The sequence below is a fragment of the Rana temporaria genome (genome assembly GCF_905171775.1).
Source record: "Rana temporaria chromosome 4 unlocalized genomic scaffold, aRanTem1.1 chr4yy, whole genome shotgun sequence".
In the NCBI taxonomy this organism is placed as follows: Eukaryota; Metazoa; Chordata; class Amphibia; order Anura; family Ranidae; genus Rana; species Rana temporaria.
In genome coordinates, this window is record NW_024404462.1 from 64,745 (window position 1) to 85,000 (window position 20,256).

The window sequence follows — 20,256 nt, forward strand, 5'->3', positions numbered from 1 at the left end:
GAGGCAATAGGAGGTCATTGTGTCCCAGGCCAGAGTCTAAGAGTAGGGAGAAAATTTCCTGGAAAAGGTCATATTATAAAAACAAAAATGGCAACATGGGAACGGCGGAATGTGGACCGGGAGGGTGAAGGATCTACTCCGAGGGTAAAACAGATCAGGGCGGGCCAAAGAACAGAAAAGATTTGGGTCAGAAGAATCATTGAAACAAGGTTAGTACATCCCAGAACACCAATCAGAAGCTTAGACCAGATGCCAATCTTTGTTTATAGTAGTGAGCGGGGAGATCGACTTTTCAACAGATAGAATTCTGAATTTTCCTGGAAATATCTATACTGAGGTATGGAATTATACTAGACCTGCATATTGGAAGTGAGACCCGATGGTCAGTCCTGAATACCCACCAAACCCAAACCCATACCCCACCAAACCCCACCAAACCCAAACCCCACCAAACCCCACCAAACCCAAACCTATACCCCAGCAAACCCAAACCCATACCCCAGCAAACCCAAACCCATACCCCACCAAACCCATACCCCACCAAACCCAAACCTATACCCCAGCAAACCCAAACCCATACCCCACCAAACCCATACCCCACCAAACCCAAACCCATACCCCACCAAACCCATACCCCACCAAACCCATACCCCACCAAACCCATACCCCACCAAACCCAAACCTATACCCCACCAAACCCATACCCCACCAAACCCAAACCTATACCCCACCAAACCCATACCCCACCAAACCCATACCCCACCAAACCCATACCCCACCAAACCCAAACCCCACCAAACCCAAACCCCACCAAACCCAAACCCATACCCATACCCCACCAAACCCAAACCTATACCCCACCAAACCCATACCCCACCAAACCCATACCCCACCAAACCCAAACCTATACCCCACCAAACCCATACCCCACCAAACCCAAACCCCACCAAACCCAAACCCATACCCATACCCCACCAAATCCAAACCTATACCCCACCAAACCCATACCCCACCAAACCCATACCCCACCAAACCCATACCCCACCAAACCCATACCCCACCAAACCCAAACCCCACCAAACCCAAACCCCACCAAACCCATACCCCACCAAACCCATACCCCACCAAACCCATACCCCACCAAACCCAAACCCCACCAAACCCATACCCCACCAAACCCATACCCCACCAAACCCATACCCCACCAAACCCATACCCCACCAAACCCATACCCCACCAAACCCATACCCCACCAAACCCATACCCCACCAAACCCAAACCCATACCCCACCAAACCCAAACCCCACCAAACCCAAATCCCACCAAACCCAAACCCCACCAAACCCAAACCCATACCCATACCCCACCATACCCATACCCCACCAAACCCATACCCCACCAAACCCATACCCCACCAAACCCGTTCATAAATGTGAGAACAGTACTAAAAAGTAAAAGATCCGAGTCTTCTCATACAAAGACATTGGAGACAATGGGGCTCCTCCAACCTGGTGGTCAGAGTTTGGTGAAGCCCCTTTTCTGTTCCAGCATGACTGTGCCAACCCCCCCCCCCCCCGTGTACAAAGCCAGCTCCATAAAGACATGAATGTCCCCCCCATGTACAAAGCCAGCTCCATAAAGACATCTGGTGACAGGCAACGTGGCAGGTGGTGTGGCAATTGACACGCTCGGGGCTCCCACTGATTCTGCATTATGGCGCCGTGATGAGTGAAGGGTCAACACCGGCCATTGCCCGCGAAAAATCGTTTACCCCCCGTGTGACCCACGTCCCCCAGTCCTTGGCACAATTTTATTCCACGCAGCGGGTCCCCGGTGCCCAGAGGGTTGGGGACCATTGCTCTAGAGCCCTCGCTGACTGTATACCACGATTGGGATACCCCAGAAACGCAACAGGGCCAACTTTAAAAGCAAGCGCACAGTGAAAAGATAGAGAGAGATCCAAGTGCCGCCCACCCGCAAAAGCCGAATGGAATGTAAATGAAAGCGGCTTCAGCCTGGCTCCGTCTAGGGGCCACACCAACGCGTTTCACCTCCACCCCCAGGGCTTAGTCATGGAGGTCAGCACCTTGGTAACCCCCCCCCCCCCGAGATGCAGAAGACCCGAATAATAATCACAGGATACATTGTGGCTTTACTGTGAGCCCCGCCCAAAAGGGTGTGTCCATGACAGCCTGGGCTCACAAGAAACAGGTGGAATGACGAGGAGCAGAAGAGGAGGGACCTCTAGTGGAAGGAATGTCTTGTCAAAGTTTTTGCTGACCAGCCCACGCCGATATACGTCCGCACAATGGCTCCTGTGGGCAAATGGGCGTACAGGTCTGTCCCCTTTAACCACTAAAGACCCGGACCAAAATGCAGGTAAAGGACCCGGCCAGTGTTTGCGATTCGGCACTGCGTCGCTTTAACTGACAATTGCGCGGTCGTGCGACGTGGCTCCCAAACAAAATTGACGTCCTTTTTTCCCCCACAAATAGAGCTTTCTTTTGGTGGTATTTGATCACCTCTGCGGTTTTTATTTTTTGCGCTATAAACAAAAATAGAGCGACAATTTAAAGAAAAAAAAAAAACACAATATTTTTTACTTTTTGCTATAATAAAAATCAATTTTTTTTTTTAAAAAACTATTTTTTTCCCCTCAGTTTAGGCCGATATGTATTCTTCTACATATTTTTGGTAAAAAAAAAAAATCGCAATAAGCGTTTATCGGTTGGTTTGCGCAAAACTTATAGCGGTTACAAAATAGGGGATAGTTTTATGGCATTTTTATCAATTATTTTTATTTTTACTACCGATGGCGGCGATCAGCGATTTTTTTCGTGACTGACATTATTGCGGACAATTTTGACACATTTTTGGGACCATTGGCCCAGATTCAGGTAGATTTGCCCTTTAGTTGCACATGTGAAGAGCAGCTGATTTGCTCTGCGCTGGGGCAAATTGGAAAGATTGCCACCTGATTCAGGATTCCTTTTGTCTGCTGACTTGCTCCTTTGTAAGGCAAAAATCAGGGCCTAAGGCAGCGCAAGTGAAAGTGGGTGTGCCCTATGCAAATGATCTTTTTTCCACTCAGCAGTGGTTTGCGCATATTTTCAGGGCAAATTTTGCCCACCTGCTTGCACTGAGCAAATAAATAGGGGCAGACCTGCGCAGGTCCTGTGCAAAATTACATCCTGCTTGTTCCACCCCCCCCCCCCCCCCCCCCCCCCCCCTGAGCAAGGTAATTTTGCCCTTTTTTCTGAGATGGCACCTCCTGATAAGGAAAAAAAAAAGAAAAGCAAATTTTGTCTCGGCTGAGATGGATATACTGCTTGCGGCACTGACGCGCCATACTGCCGTTCTTTTTGGTTCAGAGCGAAAGAATACCACCGTAGCCCAAAGGAGGGCAATATATGAGGCTATTACATTGGACATAAATGCCCTGGGCTTTGAGGACCGGACTTGGATGGACATCCAAAATTTTTTTACTGACATGCGTCGTCGAGTCAGGGACAAAATTGTCCTAATCAGAAAGCATAGCAGGGGCACCGGAGGAGGAGGACCAGCCTGTTCTGTGCGACTCAATCCGGAGGAGGAGGTCATCTCTCAGAGTCTAGCGCTGGAGCAGGTGGAGGGACTGCCAGGCTAGGACTCCACTGTTGGGGACTTGGGGACTGGTAAGTTTTTTGTTTCTCATATCTGCTGTGTATCATGGGAGGGGGTAGAAGGGAACATATGAGGGGGTAGAAGGGAACATATGAGGGGGTAGAAGGGAACATATGAGGGGGTAGAAGGGAACATATGAGGGGGTAGAAGGGAACATATGAGGGGGTAGAAGGGAACATGTGAGGGGGTAGAAGGGAACATATGAGGGGGTAGAAGGGAACATATGAGGGGGTAGAAGGGAACATATGAGGGGGTAGAAGGGAACATATGAGGGGGTAGAAGGGAACATATGAGGGGGTAGAAGTGAACATATGAGGGGGTAGAAGGGAACATATGAGGGGGTAGAAGGGAACATGTAACAAGTTTTTGTTTCTCATATTTGCTGTGTATCATGGGAGGGGGTAGAAGGGAACATATGAGGGGGTAGAAGGGAACATATGAGGGGGTAGAAGTGAACATATGAGGGGGTAGAAGGGAACATGTAACAAGTTTTTGTTTCTCATATCTGCTGTGTATCATGGGAGGGGGTAGAAGGGAACATATGAGGGGGTAGAAGGGAACATATGAGGGGGTAGAAGGGAACATATGAGGGGGTAGAAGGGAACATATGAGGGGGTAGAAGGGAACATATGAGGGGGTAGAAGGGAACATGTGAGGGGGTAGAAGGGAACATATGAGGGGGTAGAAGGGAACATATGAGGGGGTAGAAGGGAACATGTAACAAGTTTTTGTTTCTCATATTTGCTGTGTATCATGGGAGGGGGTAGAAGGGAACATATGAGGGGGTAGAAGGGAACATATGAGGGGGTAGAAGTGAACATATGAGGGGGTAGAAGGGAACATGTAACAAGTTTTTGTTTCTCATATTTGCTGTGTATCATGGGAGGGGGTAGAAGGGAACATATGAGGGGGTAGAAGGGAACATATGAGGGGGTAGAAGGGAACATATGAGGGGGTAGAAGTGAACATATGAGGGGGTAGAAGGGAACATGTAACAAGTTTTTGTTTCTCATATCTGCTGTGTATCATGGGAGGGGGTAGAAGGGAACATATGAGGGGGTAGAAGGGAACATGTAACAAGTTTTTATTTCTCATATTTGCTGTGTATCATGGGAGGGGGTAGAAGGGAACATATGAGGGGGTAGAAGGGAACATATGAGGGGGTAGAAGGGAACATATGAGGGGGTAGAAGGGAACATGTGAGGGGGTAGAAGGGAACATATGAGGAGGTAGAAGGGAACATGTGAGGGGGTAGAAGGGAACATATGAGGGGGTAGAAGGGAACATATGAGGGGGTAGAAGGGAACATATGAGGGGGTAGAAGGGAACATGTGAGGGGGTATAAGGGAACATGTGATAAGTGTGTTGCTCCAGCAACATTTTTGTTTTGTGTCATCCACAGATGTTGATGACGAGGCTGGGCCATCGTCGGCTGTAGGGCGACCCACGCCATCCCCAGAACATCATGGGGTGCAGTCAGGCCCCCTGCAGATCCTGGGCATGTTGGTGGAGGAGGATATCGGCCATAGTCCATCTAGGGAGGAGGAAGTGGTGGAGGAGTCCATTATCCTCAACCTGGATGAATCTGTGTACCTCCAGGAGGATCCCACCATCCCTGACCTCCCCACCACCCCCCCGACCATCACGTCATCCCCCTCCAGGGCAAGCCCCTCCAGTGTCCCCCCCTCCAGTGTCCCTCCCTCCAGTGTGGCCCACTCCCCTTCTTCTCCCTCAGTTCGTGCCCCAGCCTCTCCTCCAAGAAAGGCTCTATGTAAAACTAGGGGTGTACCCTCCAGCCTCCGTGAAGGTCTGCAGGAGGAGCAGACCCGTCATATAGGGGACATGGTGGGAGACTTGAGGCGGGTGGCGGACAGCCTGGCATCCTCCTCCTCCTCTCTGCAGCAGGCCCTCACCCTGCATGCTGACCGGGGGATACGAGATACTGAGAGCTTGGAGGAAGTCAGTGCCAACTGTGGAGCCATGGTCACCTGCATGGTTGAGCAGCAGGGCGCCATCGCTTTGCTAACAGCGGAGGTGAGCAGGTTGGCAGGTGCGGTGGAGGCCAACACTGCTGCTGTGCGGGAGGAGGGGAGATTAACCCGGCAGTAGCAGAGGACCAATACCACCCGGCAGCAGCAGAGGACCAATACCACCCGGCAGCAGCAGAGGACCAATACCACCCGGCAGCTGCGGATGTTGGCCCAAACCAACAGCGTGCTCACCCGCCTGGCCAACGCCATGGAGAGCTTGCAGGCACCACCTGCCAGGAGTGAGGAAGTAGGGGTTGATGCTCCTCCCCCCCCCTCCATCCCCACCCCATGCTCCATCCCCACCACAGGCTCCATCCCTACCACAGGCTCCATCCTCAGCCCAGGCTCCATCCCCACCACAGGCTTAACCACGCAGACTGAGGAGCCAGAGCCGGGGCACCCTTGGCACAAGGATGTCCAAAAAAAAAAAAAAATATTTTCCTTTTATTTTTGTATTTTTTACCTATCCCTTGCTGCTCATATAATGAGCCTTTTCTATTTATTTTGATTATGCTTATATTTTTTTTTTTTTTTTTTGGGGATATTTTTTTTTTGCTCAGATTAGGAGCTTTTCTATATTTAGTTTATGCTCAAAGTTTTTTTGTTTTTGTTTTTGTTTGTAGTCCCTACACACGGTGAGGAGTGCTGTAGTTGCTCTCCAGCTGACCTGTGGCCATCTGTTGCTAACTTGCCCCTGCTTTTATAAAGTGCAAATTTGCCCCGGCCAAACAGCTTGCGCGCTTTGGGAGCAAAATGCTCCTCACACGCGCAAGTTTATGAATCAGTGGCAGTTCCTCATTTGCATATTTGCTGAGGGAAAACCATGAGAGCGCAAGTTGCTCCCTGAGCAAAATTGCCCCTTAATTGCGCCGGGGCAGAGAAACTGCCTCCGTGCAAAAATGGCACATTTCAGGCTTAGCTTGCTTTATGGGTCACCCGCAAATTTGCCTGGGAGCAAATCCGTACTTGCGCGGCGCAAATCACACTTGCTCCCGCGCAAGTCGTACCTGAATCTGGGCCATTGTCATTTTCACAGCAAAAAATGCACTGATTACTGTGAAAATTACAATTGCAGTTTGGGAGTTAACCACAAGGGGGCGCTGATGGGGTTAAGTGTGACCTCAAGTGTGTTTCTAACTGTAGGGGGGTGTGGCTGTAGGTGTGACGTCATTGATCGTGTTTCCCTATAAAAGGGAACACACGATCGATGACGCCGCCACAGTGAAGAACGGGGAAGCTGTGTTTACACTCACCTCTCCCCGTTCTTCAGCTCCGGGGACCGATCACGGGACTCCAGCGGCGATTGGATCCGCGGGTCCCGGAGCTTTGGACCAGGTTGCGGGCGCGCGCCAGACGGCTGGACAATAGCACAGCACGTACCTGTACGTGCCTGTGCCCAGCCGTGCCATTCTGCATACGTAAATGTGCAGGAGGCGGTCCTTAAATGTGGCATCGTAAGCGTGCGCACGCCTGCTGCGAGCTACGCGAGTCCGTCTGCGGTTCCCGCAGACTCGATGTAAGGCGGTGATACCCGCGATCGTCTCACAGAGCTTCAGAACGGGGAGATGCCGATGTGAACAAGGCATTTCCCCATTCTTCCTAGTGACAGGACACTGATCACCGCTCCCTGTCATCGGGAGCGGTGATCAGTGTTGTGTCACACGTAGCCACGTCCCCCACAGTTAGAACACATCCCTAGGACACACTTAACCCCTTCAGCACCCCATCCTGGTTAACCTCTTCCCTGTCCGTGTCATTTTTACAGTAATCAGTGCATTTTTATAGCTCTGATCGCTGTATAAATGTGAATGGTCCTAAAATGGCGTCAAAATTGTCCGATGTGTCCGCTGTAATGTCGCAATCTCGATAGAAAAAAATCTCAGATCGCCGCCATAACAAAAAATAAATAAATAAAAATTAGGGTTGTCCCGATACCGATACTAGTATGGGTATCGGGACCGATATCGAGTATTTGCGCTAGTACTTGTACTCGCGCAAATACTCCCGATGCCTAAATAGAATACTTTTTTTTTTTTTTGAGTGCGGGTGGAGAGCGGAGCAGAGCAGTCCTCGTATGGTGGAGAGGAGAGCTGCTCAATCCCCCTCCCCTCGCCGCTGCCGACATCTAGTTACTATGCAAGGGGGGAACACAACAGCTGTCATTTGCATTTGAATAGCTGGGTGTTCCCCCGCCGCGCCGTCATGTATAGCCCCTCCCCCTTGCCCGGGCACTTTGATACGACTGTCTATCAAAGTTTCTGGGCAAGGGGGAGGGGCTATACATGACGGCGCGGCGGGGGAACACCCAGCTATTCAAATGCAAATGACAGCTGTTGTGTTCCCCTAGCGCAGGGGTCTCCAAACCCTGGCCCGCTTGTGTGTTCGATCCAGCCCGCCCGCTGTGCTTTTTGATTGGCTGCTGGGACCGCCGATGTCCCGACAACCAGTGACGTCACAGGCGCGGCACCTCCCCTCTTCCCGCCCGCTGTTTGAAATTACAAATCTTCCACGTGTGTAGCAGCGGGCGGGAGTCGGGACTCTGGAATCTAAGAAAAAAAGAAGAGGAGCAGAAGCCGGCTACAGCGGAGGCAAGTGAATGTTGCAAAACGCTGATGGGGACACATGCTTATGGGGACACTTCTGCTGGGGACACCTCTGCTGGGGACACAAGCTGATGGGGACACAAGCTGTGCAGCTGGGGACACAAGCTGCTGGGGACATTGCTGTTCTGATGGGGACAGCGCTGATGAGGACACGGGTGTCCCCATCAATGGTGTCCCCATCAGCACAGCAATGTCCCCATCAGCGATGATGGAGACACTTGCTGCTGGGGACACTTGCTGCTGGGGACACTTGCTGTGCAGCTGGGGACACTGCTGATGGGGACATTGCTGTTCTGATGGGGACACCGCTGATGAGGACACAGGTGTCCCCATCAATGGTATCAGCACAGCAATGTCCCCATCAGCGATGATGGAGCCACTGCTGATGGGGACATTTCTGTTCTGATGGGGACATTGCTGGGGACACCGTTGTTTGGCACACTGCTGATGGGGACATGGGTGTCCACATCAATGGTGTCCCCATCAGGATAGCAATGTCCCCATCAGCGGTGACCCCATAATCGATGTCCCCATCAGCACAGCAATGTCCCCATCAGAGGTGTCCCCATCAGCACAGCAATGTCCCCATCAGAGGTGTCCCCATCAGCACAGCAATGTCCCCATCAGAGGTGTCCCCATCAGCGGTGATGGGGACACATGCTGCTGGGGACACTGCTGATGGGGACATTGCTGTGCTGATGGGGATGTTTTGCGGTGGACAATGCTGATGGGGACTTTAGGGACATGGCTGAATTTAGGGACATGGCTGAATTTAGGGACATGGCTGAATTTAGAGACATGGCTGAATTAAAGGACGTGGCTGCATTTAAAAAAAAAGTATCGGTATTCGGTATCGGTGACTACTTGAAAAAAAGTATCGGTACTTGTACTCGGTCCTAAAAAAGTGTCATCGGGACAACCCTAATAAAAATGCAATAAAACGATCCCCTATTTTGTAGACGTTATAACTTTTGCGCAAACCAATCAATAAACGCTTATTGTGATTTTTTTACCAAAAATATGTAGAAGAATACCGTATTTATCGGCGTATACCGCGCACTTTTTTGCCCTGAAAATCAGGGCAAAATCGTGGGTGCGCGATATACGCTGATACCCGCGCCGAGTTTGAATACTGCGCCGGCATATACCGATCGCAGTACACGCGTGTATAGTCGGGCAGGCTCGGCTCCTCTCGCGCTCACATCCTGGACGTCCAGGACGTGAGCGCGAGAGGAGCCGAGCCTGCCCGACTATACACGCGTGAACTGTGCTCGGTATATGCCGGCGCAGTATTCAAACTCGGCGCGGGAAAGCGGGGATCGAGCGGGGAGGACGCCGCAGAAGGACGCCGGACCCGACGAAGAGGACACCCGAAGCCGCAGACGGACCCGACGAGGCCGCCGCGCAAGACACCAAAACTGTAAGTACTAAAATGTAAAAAATATTGTGTTTTTTTTTAGTATTGTTGCTCTATTTTTGTTTATAGCGCAAAAAATAAAAACCGCAGATGTGATCAAATACCACCAAAAGAAAACTGTGGGGAAAAAAGGACATCAATTTTGTTTGTGAGCCACGTCGCACGACTGCGCAATTGTCAGTTAAAGCGACGCAGTGCCGAATCGAAAAAAGTGGCCCCGGTCTGTGGGCAGCCAAATGGTCCGGCGGGGCTGAAGCGGTTAACCTTGTAGGACTCCTATAGTATAGGATTTTTGCGTCTGGCTTACCTGGAGCAAAGCTGGTTTTCCCGTAAAAGCGCACGGTGCCGATTCTCTGGCCGACCACAAGGACGCGGTCCCCGGGCTGGAACTCCGGCTGCTCTGGGCTGCCTGCGGGGGGCGCTGCGCTCTGAGCTCCTGCAGAAGATACGGAAGAGATATCAGGAGATTTATCATGTCGGATTTCCGTCTTCTTATCCCATTCCCAGATCTGTATAGTAAGAAAAGAAGAAGTGCAGAGTGCGGGAACCTTCAGAGAGAAAGTGGGGGAGGGGTGATCCCAGGGTGTGGTATAGATGTATACGGCCAGGGTGGGTAGTCTTGGTATACATGGATATTGAGGTGGTGAGGGGGGTACGGCGTTTCTCAGGGGGTCACGGCTCTAGAAGAGATGTAGCGTCAGTTATTTTTCTTGTGGGGACAACTCTCAAATGTTATTTAACCCCTTCTATACCGGGGGGGACTTACCCCCCTTCCTGCCCAGGCCAATTTTCAGCTTTCAGCGCTGTTGCACTTTGAATGACAATTGCGCGGTCGTGCTACGCTGCACACAAACTACATTTTTATTATTTTGTTCCCACAAATAGAACTTTCTTTTGGTGGTATTTGATCACCTCTGGGATTTTTATTTTCTGTAAAAAAAATGACTTAAAAAATGTAGAAAAAAAAAGTTTTCTCCTTCACGGATGGGCACCAATGGTACTGCATTGATAAGGCGGCACTGATGGGCACCGATGAGGTGGCACTGATGTGGTGGCATTGATGGGCACTAATATGCGGCACTGATAGGCGGCACGGGTGGGCACCGATAGGCGGCACGGGTGGGCACCGATAGGCGGCACGGGTGGGCACCGATAGGCGGCACGGGTGGGCATAGTTGGGCACTGATAGGTGGCACTAACGTACTAATGTATGTGTTGTACTAATGGATGCCAATCAGTGCCAAACAATGCCTGCCAATCAGTGCCTGGATGGGCACGGATAGGCGGCATGGATGGGCACGGATAGGCGGCATGGATGGGCACGGATAGGCGGCATGGATGGGCACGGATAGGCGGCATGGATGGGCACCGATGAGAACTGATAGGTGGCACTAACGTACTAATGTATGTGTTGTACTTATGGATACCAATCAGTGCCAAACAATAATGCCTGCCAATCAGTGATGCTCCATTGGCACCAATATGCGGCAGTAATAGGCGGCACGGATGGGCACCGATAGGCGGCACGGATGGGCACCGATAGGTGGCACTAGCGTACTAATGTATGTGTTGTACTAATGGATGCCAATCAGTGCCAAACAATAATGCCTGGATGGGAGTGATGCCCATTGTGGGCACTGATTGGCATCCATTATTTGGGATTGTCATCCCTGGTGGTCTAGGGTGGCATACGTGTGGTGGGCATCCCTGGTGGTCTAGTGGCATCCCTGGTGGTCCAGTGTGGGCATCTTTGGGGGGGGGGCTGTGCTGACAATCGATCAGCACAAACCCCCCCTGTCAGAGGAGCAGCCGATCGGCTCTCCTCTACTCGTGTCTGACAGATTACCGGTTTTTCCTGTTTACATCGTGATCAGCCGTGATTGGCCACGGCTGATCACGTGGTAAAGAGTCTCCGTGAGAGACACTTTACCTTGATCGGTGTTGCGGGGGGGTCAAGCTGACACCCTGCAACAACGATCGCCGCGATGCGCGCCCCCGGGGGCGCGCAGCGGCTCAATATCCTGAGGACGTCATATGACCTCCACTCAGGATATTGAAACCACTTTGTTACAAGGCGGGCGGCAAGGGGTTACAATGTCCGCACATCACTCGCCTTCTAATAAAATGATGAAATGGATACTATTGTGGAATATTTGGCAAGTAATGTAACAATTGTGTAACTATTCCTGTTTTAGAGGAGCTCTTGTCAAACATTGGACCCCAAGCCATACCAATAAAGGGCTTTACCATTTGACATAAATGACCCCTGGCAGGTATGAGATTATAGCGCCATCTAGGGTTTGGAGTTAGGAAAGGTTTCCCTCCTGAAGTAAGAACCCGATGGAAGTAGAAAAGGGTTATGCTGATGTGGGAGTGGCCAACAAACTTTGTAAAACTGAGGTCCGCCCAATTTTACAAATACTGGAGCCGCCGACTTTTAAAATAAGGACACTTACCTGTCCTGGGGGCCCGCGATGTCGGCACCCGAAGCCAATCTGTCGCTTGGCTCTCGGGTGCTGCCGCCGTCATCTTCGGTAAGGGAATCAGGAAAGGAAGCCTTGCGGCTTCACTTCCTGGTTCCCTACTGCGCATGCGCGACTCGCGCTGTATGGTCTTACTGGTCCCTGCTGTCTTCTGGGAATGGAGAAGGCGCCGGAACTGGCATAGATACCCGCGGGTGGCTCAGGTAACTATGTATTAGACAGGCATTTGCTCCCCCCTCCCCCCTGAAAGGTGCCAAAATGTGCCCCCGGAAGAGGGGGAGGGGGAGGTTCCAAAAAGCGGAAGTTCAGTTTTTGGGTGGAACTCCGCTTTAAATAAAATTCAGTAGCACAAACTGGAAGGGGGACTTCGCCTGGGGGGGCAACACTAGATCTATACTGGGCAGCACAGTGGCAAAGTGTTTAGCACTTCTGCCTGAAAGCACTCAGGTTGTGGGTTCGAATCCCAACCATGACGTTACCTGCCTGGAGTCAGCATGTTCTCCCTGTGCGGATCTCAGGAACGCACACAAATCCCACGCACTCTCCTGACACGCATAGAAACGCGTTGCCACTCAGCAGACAGCGCATCATGCGGATCGGTGCGATGTGTCAGAAATATAAAAGTTCCATTTTTGTGGACTAATTACCTCAGTTACATAGTTATGTAAAATAAACCCTGTGACGGGAGGGCCCGGGGGACCCAGAATGCCTTGGGAAGTATGGGGTACCCTTGTCTCAGCTCCCCATGCACCTCTCATGCCCAAGTCACCCCCTGTGTCTATTAGGGGCGCAGGGTGAGCAAGAAAATAATGGACCCTGAGAAATAATATGACCAGGAAGTACAACTCCTAATATGACCAGGAAGTACAACTCCTAATATGACCAGGAAGTACAATGTAGGAGTCATTAGATCCCCATTGTGGTTTTGTGTTAATTAACTCTGCTATTGTGTGAAGGAGTTCTGTGTTGATTGGTGATAATATTGATTGTGTCTTCTGAGCTACAAGACGGCAAGTCTGGCCGAAAGGTCATGTCTCCGAGTCATCTAGGCTGTCAAAGGGGATTAGTTAATGAGCTCATGTTAATTAGGTTTCTGGTCACAGGTGTATTTCCAGAGTACTATGAGCGGGATGTAGGCCCCTCCTCTTTTGACTGCGTATAAAACTTGTATTGCTTTCAATAAAGATTCTCATTCCTTCTTGACCCTCAACAACAGAGCCTCGTCTCGTACTTGGGGGGAGGATTATTCGTATGGGTTTCTTGTTCGGCTGGTTGGAGGGTTCGGGAGCGGCCTTTGTATTCGGGAATGGAATGTCCTAAACGACTTTAACCCTTTCATACCCGGGGTGTCGTTACAAACCCGGGTGAGATGAGGATAAAAATATGAATATATTCAGAGAGACAGGGGTGAGACAGGAAGGGACGGGGGTGAGACAGGAAGGGGCGGGGGTGAGACAGGAAGGGACGGGGGTGAGACAGGAAGAGGCGGGGGTGAGACAGGAAGAGGCGGGGGTGAGACAGGAAGGGGCGGGGGGAAGACAGGAAGGGGCGGGGGGAAGACAGGAAGGGGCGGGGGGAAGACAGGAAGGGGCGGGGGGAAGACAGGAAGGGGCGGGGGGAAGACAGGAAGGGACGGGGGGAAGACAGGAAGGGACGGGGGTGAGACAGGAAGGGACGGGGGTGAGACAGGAAGAGGCAGGGGTGAGACAGGAAGGGGCGGGGGCGAGACAGGAAGAGGCGGGGGTGAGACAGGAAAAGACGGGTGAGAGAAGATTTGCAGCTACAGGTGAAAGAGAATGGAACTCCAACCAAAATGTTTTTAGCAGATATAAATGGATCCAAATATATATTTTTTTACCAGTAGGGTGGAAAAAGGTTAGAACCTTCATCAGATTGTCCAAATTCCCCTTATTCCCCACCCCTCTGATAGGCGTCACCAGGACAGGAAATCCCCCCCTTATTCCCCACCCCTCTGATAGGTGTCACCGGGACAGGAAATCCCCCCTTATTCCACACCCCTCTGATAGGCGTCACCGGGACAGGAAATCCCCCCTTATTCCCCACCCCTCTGATCGGTGTCACCGGGACAGGAAATCCCCTCTTATTCCCCACCCCTCTGATAGGTGTCACCGGGACAGGAAATCCACCCTTATTCCCCACCCCTCTGATAGGCGTCACCGGGACAGGAAATCCCCCCCTTATTCCACACCCCTCTGATAGGTGTCACCGGGACAGGAAATCCACCCTTATTCCCCACCCCTCTGATAGGCGTCACCGGGACAGGAAATCCACCCTTATTCCCCACCCCTCTGATAGGTGTCACCGGGACAGGAAATCCACTCTTATTCCCCACCCCTCTGATAGGCGTCACCGGGACAGGAAATCCCCCCCTTATTCCCCACCCCTCTGATCGGTGTCACCGGGACAGGAAATCCCCCCTTATTCCCCACCCCTCTGATAGGCGTCACCGGGACAGGAAATCCCCCTTATTCCCCACCCCTCTGATAGGTGTCACCGGGACAGGAAATCCCTCCCCCTTATTCCCCACCCCTCTGATAGGTGTCACCAGGACAGGAAATCCCCCCCCCGGGCACAAATTGTAAGAACCGACCTGTCACCACCAGGCATGGTTTATCCCCCAATCAAATCAAGGACATTTTCTTCCCCCACTGGCCACAGTCTGCCCCTCCCCCCTAAACTATGAAGAAAAAAGTCAACTGGCCTTTTGTTTAGAAAGTTTGGAGACCCCGGTCCTAAACTATGAACACAGGGGGTTCGCCCCAGACTCCTCCCCCCCTAGACTGACACCCAATAAGAGACCTTCATCTTTCTCTAGGATGGCGGATATGGGCGGAGTGGGGCGGATATGGGCGGAGTGGGGCGGAGTGGGGCGGATATGGGCGGAGAGCCTCTTTTTCTGACACCGGAGGGGAGCGTCGATCGGTCAGCTCCTGGCAGAAGACCCCGGCGGGTTTTAGATCTGGGCCCTTTCCTGATGTTCAGTAAAAGAAATCAGAACTTCTAACCTTTTCCCTTTCAATTCCAAATCTATATAAAAAAATATTTTGGCTGGAGCTCCACCCACCGGAACCCAGAGAAGCCCCCGGGGTCAGTGCACAGGATGGAAGACCGGAAGAGTACCGTGACCGGTCCCCGACGTCTCGGACTGGGAGCTGGACAATGCACTGGCGGTACAATTCATGGAGCCCGGGGCCCGGTGATGAAATGGAAGCGGCGGCTTAGAGTCCAGGAAGGAGGAAGATGAAGATGAGGAGGAGAAGCTGCTGGATCCCAAATAAAATTCTGCAGGAGGAGGAAGATGGAAGCCACAGAAACACACAGGATGGTCAGTCTTGTCACAAGCATTCCGACCTTCATCCCAAAATACCGATCGTCTCCCCTGCAGATCGTTACATAGAAATGAAGGGTCTATAATTTCTCTCATAGGTGTATTTTATATGATAGAGACAGAAGATCAACCAAAACTCCAGAGAGGTCACATGATACAAATGTTATACATGGAGGAAAATAAGTATTTGACCCCCTTAGTAGTTGGGGGAAGTTCCTTAGTAGTTGGGGGAGGTTCCTTGTTGGGAAGCACAGAGGTCAGACGTTTCTTGTAGTTGGGGGAGGTTCCTTAGTAGTTGGGGGAGGTCCCTTAGTAGTTGGGGGAGGTCCCTTAGTAGTTGGGGGAGGTCCCTTGTTGGGAAGCACAGAGGTCAGACGTTTCTTGTAGTTGGGGGAGGTCCCTTAGTAGTTGGGGAGGTCCCTTAGTAGTTGGGGGAGGTCCCTTAGTAGTTGGGGGAGGTCCCTTGTTGGGAAGCACAGAGGTCAGACGTTTCTTGTAGTTGGGGGAGGTTCCTTAGTAGTTGGGGAAGGTTCCTTAGTAGTTGGGGGAGGGTCCTTAGTAGCTGGGGGAGGGTCCTTAGTAGTTGGGGGAGGGTCCTTAGTAGTTGGGGGAGGGTCCTTAGTAGTTGGGGGAGGGTCCTTAGTAGTTGGGGGAGGGTCCTTAGTAGTTGGGGGGAGGTTCCTTAGTAGTTGGGGGAGGTTCCTTGTTGGGAAGCACAGAGGTCAGACGTTTCTTGTAGTTGGTGATCAGGTCTCCACACATCTCAGGAGGGATTTTCTCTTCTTTACAGATCTTCTCTAAATCCTGAAGGTTTCTTGGCAACTCGAAGTCTCAGCTCCTCCATACATTTTCTATAGGATTAAGGTCTGGAGACCGGCTAGGCCACTCCATCACCTTTATGTGCTTCTTCTTGAGCCGCTCCTTTGTATGTTTTGGGTCATTGTCATGCTGGAAGACCCGTCCATGACCCATCTTCAGTGTTCTGTCTGAGGGAAGGAGGTTCTCCTCCAAGATCTTACAATACGTGGCCCCGCCCATTGGCCCCTCAATGCGGGAAAGTCGGCCTGGACCTTTATCAGAGGGACCCCCCAAATCCTCATGTTTCCCCTCCCCCGTGTGACTGTAGGGATGGAGTTCTTAGGGTCATAGTCACCATTCTTCTTCCTCCAATCACGGCGAGTCGGGTTGATGCCAAAGAATTTAATTTTGGTCTCATGTGACCTCAGAACTTTCTCCCGATCTTCTCTGACCTCAGAACTTTCTCCCGATCTTCTCTGACCTCAGAACTTTCCCCCGATCTTCTCTGACCTCAGAACTTTCCCCCGATCTTCTCTGACCTCAGAACTTTCCCCCGATCTTCTCTGACCTCAGAACTTTCTCCCGATCTTCTCTGACCTCAGAACTTTCCCCCGATCTTCTCTGACCTCAGAACTTTCTCCCGATCTTCTCTGACCTCAGAACTTTCCCCCGATCTTCTCTGACCTCAGAACTTTCCCCCGATCTTCTCTGACCTCAGAACTTTCTCCCGATCTTCTCTGACCTCAGAACTTTCTCCCGATCTTCTCTGACCTCAGAACTTCCCCCCGATCTTCTCTGACCTCAGAACTTTCCCCCGTCCTTCTCTGACCTCAGAACCTTCTCCCGTCCTTCTCTGACCTCAGAACTTTCCCCCGATCTTCTCTGACCTCAGAACTTTCTCCCGATCTTCTCTGACCTCAGAACTTTCCCCCGATCTTCTCTGACCTCAGAACTTTCCCCCGATCTTCTCTGACCTCAGAACTTTCTCCCGATCTTCTCTGACCTCAGAACTTTCTCCCGATCTTCTCTGACCTCAGAACTTTCTCCCGATCTTCTCTGACCTCAGAACTTTCCCCCGATCTTCTCTGACCTCAGAACTTTCTCCCGATCTTCTCTGACCTCAGAACTTTCTCCCGATCTTCTCCGAATCATTTAGATGATCGTTGGGAGACTTCAGACGTTCTGTACTTGTGTCTTCCTGAGGGGGGGGGGGGGCTTGCGGGGGCTGTAGGATTCCAATCCATGGCGGTGTGTTGTGTCCCCAATGGTGTGTTTGGTGACTGGGGTCCCAACTGAGATCCTTCACAAGCTCCTCCCCCTTGTAGTTCTGGGCGGATCCCTCACTTTTCTCATGACCATCCTCACCCCATGAGGAGAAATCTTCCATGAAGCTCCAGACCGAGGAGGACGATCGATGGAGGTTTTGTATTTCTTCCATTTGTAAATAATAATCTCTCCAACACTTGTCTCCTCCTCACCGAGATTCTTGCTGAGGGTCTTGTAGCCCATTCCAGCCTTGTGCCGATCTCCGATCTTCTCCCCGAAGTCCTCTGACAGATCTTTGGTCTCCCCCATGATGGTGAGATGTGATTGGAGGAAAGAGATTCTGTGGACGGGAGTCTTCTATACATAACGAGAACCTTCTTCCATGGACAGGACTGATCTGTGGACCACATGAGCGCCCCCTGGAACCAGTCTGTGTATACTCCATATATACTATATACACCCCATATATATATATATATATATATATATACACTATATACACTCTCTATACACCCCAAATATACAGAACATGAGCGCCCCCTGGAGCCAGTCTGTGGGGGGAGAATTCTTGTTGGTCGGGGGGGGGGGGGGGGTCAAATACTTATTCCCCTCCATGTATAACATTTGTATCATGTGATCTCTCTGGAGTTTTGGTTGATCTTCTGTCTCCATCATATAAAATACACCTATGAGAGAAATTACAGACCCTTCATTTCTATGTAACAATCTGCAGGGGAGACGATCGGTATTTCCCCTCCCCCTCTGTATATATAAACATTCTGTATCTGGTCTCATCATCAGTTACTAAATGACCTCAAAACATCAATACAATATATTGTGACCCTCTTCCTTAAAGCAAAGCAGTGAGGTATAACTCCTCCCACTGACACCAATGATGGGACACTATTCCTCCCACTGACACCAATGATGGGACACTATTCCTCCCACTGACACCAATGATGGGACACTATTCCTCCCACTGATACCAATGATGGGACACTATTCCTCCCACTGACACCAATGATGGGACACTATTCCCCCCACTGACACCAATGATGGGGCACCATTCCCCTCCCACTGACACCAATGATGGGGCACTATTCCTCCCACTGACACCAATGATAGGACACTATTCCTCCCACTGACACCAATGATGGGACACTATTCCTCCCACTGATACCAATGATGGGACACTATTCCTCCCACTGACACCAATGATGGGACACTATTCCTCCCACTGACACCAATGATGGGACACTATTCCTCCCACTGACACCAATGATAGGACACTATTCCTCCCACTGACACCAATGATGGGACACTATTCCTCCCACTGATACCAATGATGGGACACTATTCCTCCCACTGACACCAATGATGGGACACTATTCATCCCACTGACACCAATGATGGGACACTATTCCTCCCACTGATACCAATGATGGGACACTATTCCTCCCACTGATACCAATGATGGGACACTATTCCTCCCACTGATACCAATGATGGGACACTATTCTTCCCACTGATACCAATGATGGGACACTATTCCTCCCACTGACACCAATGATGAGACACTATTCCTCCCACTGACACCAATGATGAGACACTATTCCTCCCACTGACACCAATGATGGGACACTATTCCTCCCACTGATACCAATGATGGGACACTATTCCTCCCACTGATACCAATGATGGGACACTATTCCCCCCACTGACACCAATGATGGGACACTATTCCTCCCACTGATACCAATGATGGGACACTATTCCTCCCACTGACACCAATGATGGGACACTATTCCTCCCACTGATACCAATGATGGGACACTATTCCTCCCACTGACACCAATGATGGGACACTATTCCTCCCACTGACACCAATGATGGGACACTATTCCTCTCCCTGATACCAATGATGGGACACTATTCCTTCCACTGACACCAATGATGGGACACTATTCCTCCCACTGACACCAATGATGGGACACTATTCCTCCCACTGACACCCATGATGGGACACTATTCCTCCCACTGACACCAATGATGGGACACTATTCCTCCCACTGACACCAATGATGGGACACTATTCCTCCCACTGATACCAATAATGGGACACTATTCCCCCCACTGACACCAATGATGGGACACTATTCCTCCCACTGACACCAATGATGGGACACTATTCCTCCCACTGACACCAATGATGGGACACTATTCCTCCCACTGACACCAATGATGGGACACTATTCCTCCCACTGACACCAATGATGGGACACTATTCCTCCCACTGACACCAATGATGGGACACTATTCTTCCCACTGACACCAATGATGGGACACTATTCCTCCCACTGACACCAATGATGGGACACTATTCCTCCCACTGACACCAATGATGGGACACTATTCCTCCCACCGACACCAATGATGGGGCACTATTCCTCCCACTGACCCCAATAATTGGATTTTTGTTAATCCTGCCGCATTAAATGAGATGACCCCAGAGTTGGGGGGAGGGGGGGTGATGGAGAACCAGGTCAGAGGTCAGCAAAGCTGCGATCATTCACGGCCAATCAACACTTTCATCTTTGATCTGTGATTGGTCCCCCCCCCCCCTCCTCCTCCGGTTCCGGATTGGTCA

At 51.1% G+C, this 20,256-nt stretch overlaps 1 protein-coding gene across 2 annotated transcripts in view; it reads right to left on the reverse strand.

Moving 5' to 3' along the window:
• The window catches only part of CLIP4 (CAP-Gly domain containing linker protein family member 4), an 89,074-nt gene that overhangs the window by 14,789 nt on the left and 54,029 nt on the right, over positions 1 to 20,256 (reverse strand). Inside the window, exons 10-11 of one of the 2 annotated variants that reach the window (XM_040334329.1) lie at positions 15,338 to 15,499; positions 10,021 to 10,149 (exon numbers count right to left, since the gene is read on the reverse strand). In XM_040334329.1, the coding sequence (XP_040190263.1) occupies positions 10,021 to 10,149; positions 15,338 to 15,499 (291 nt within the window). The remainder of the gene's footprint in view (positions 1 to 10,020; positions 10,150 to 15,337; positions 15,500 to 20,256) is intronic. The other variant, XM_040334330.1, reaches the window with a different exon arrangement.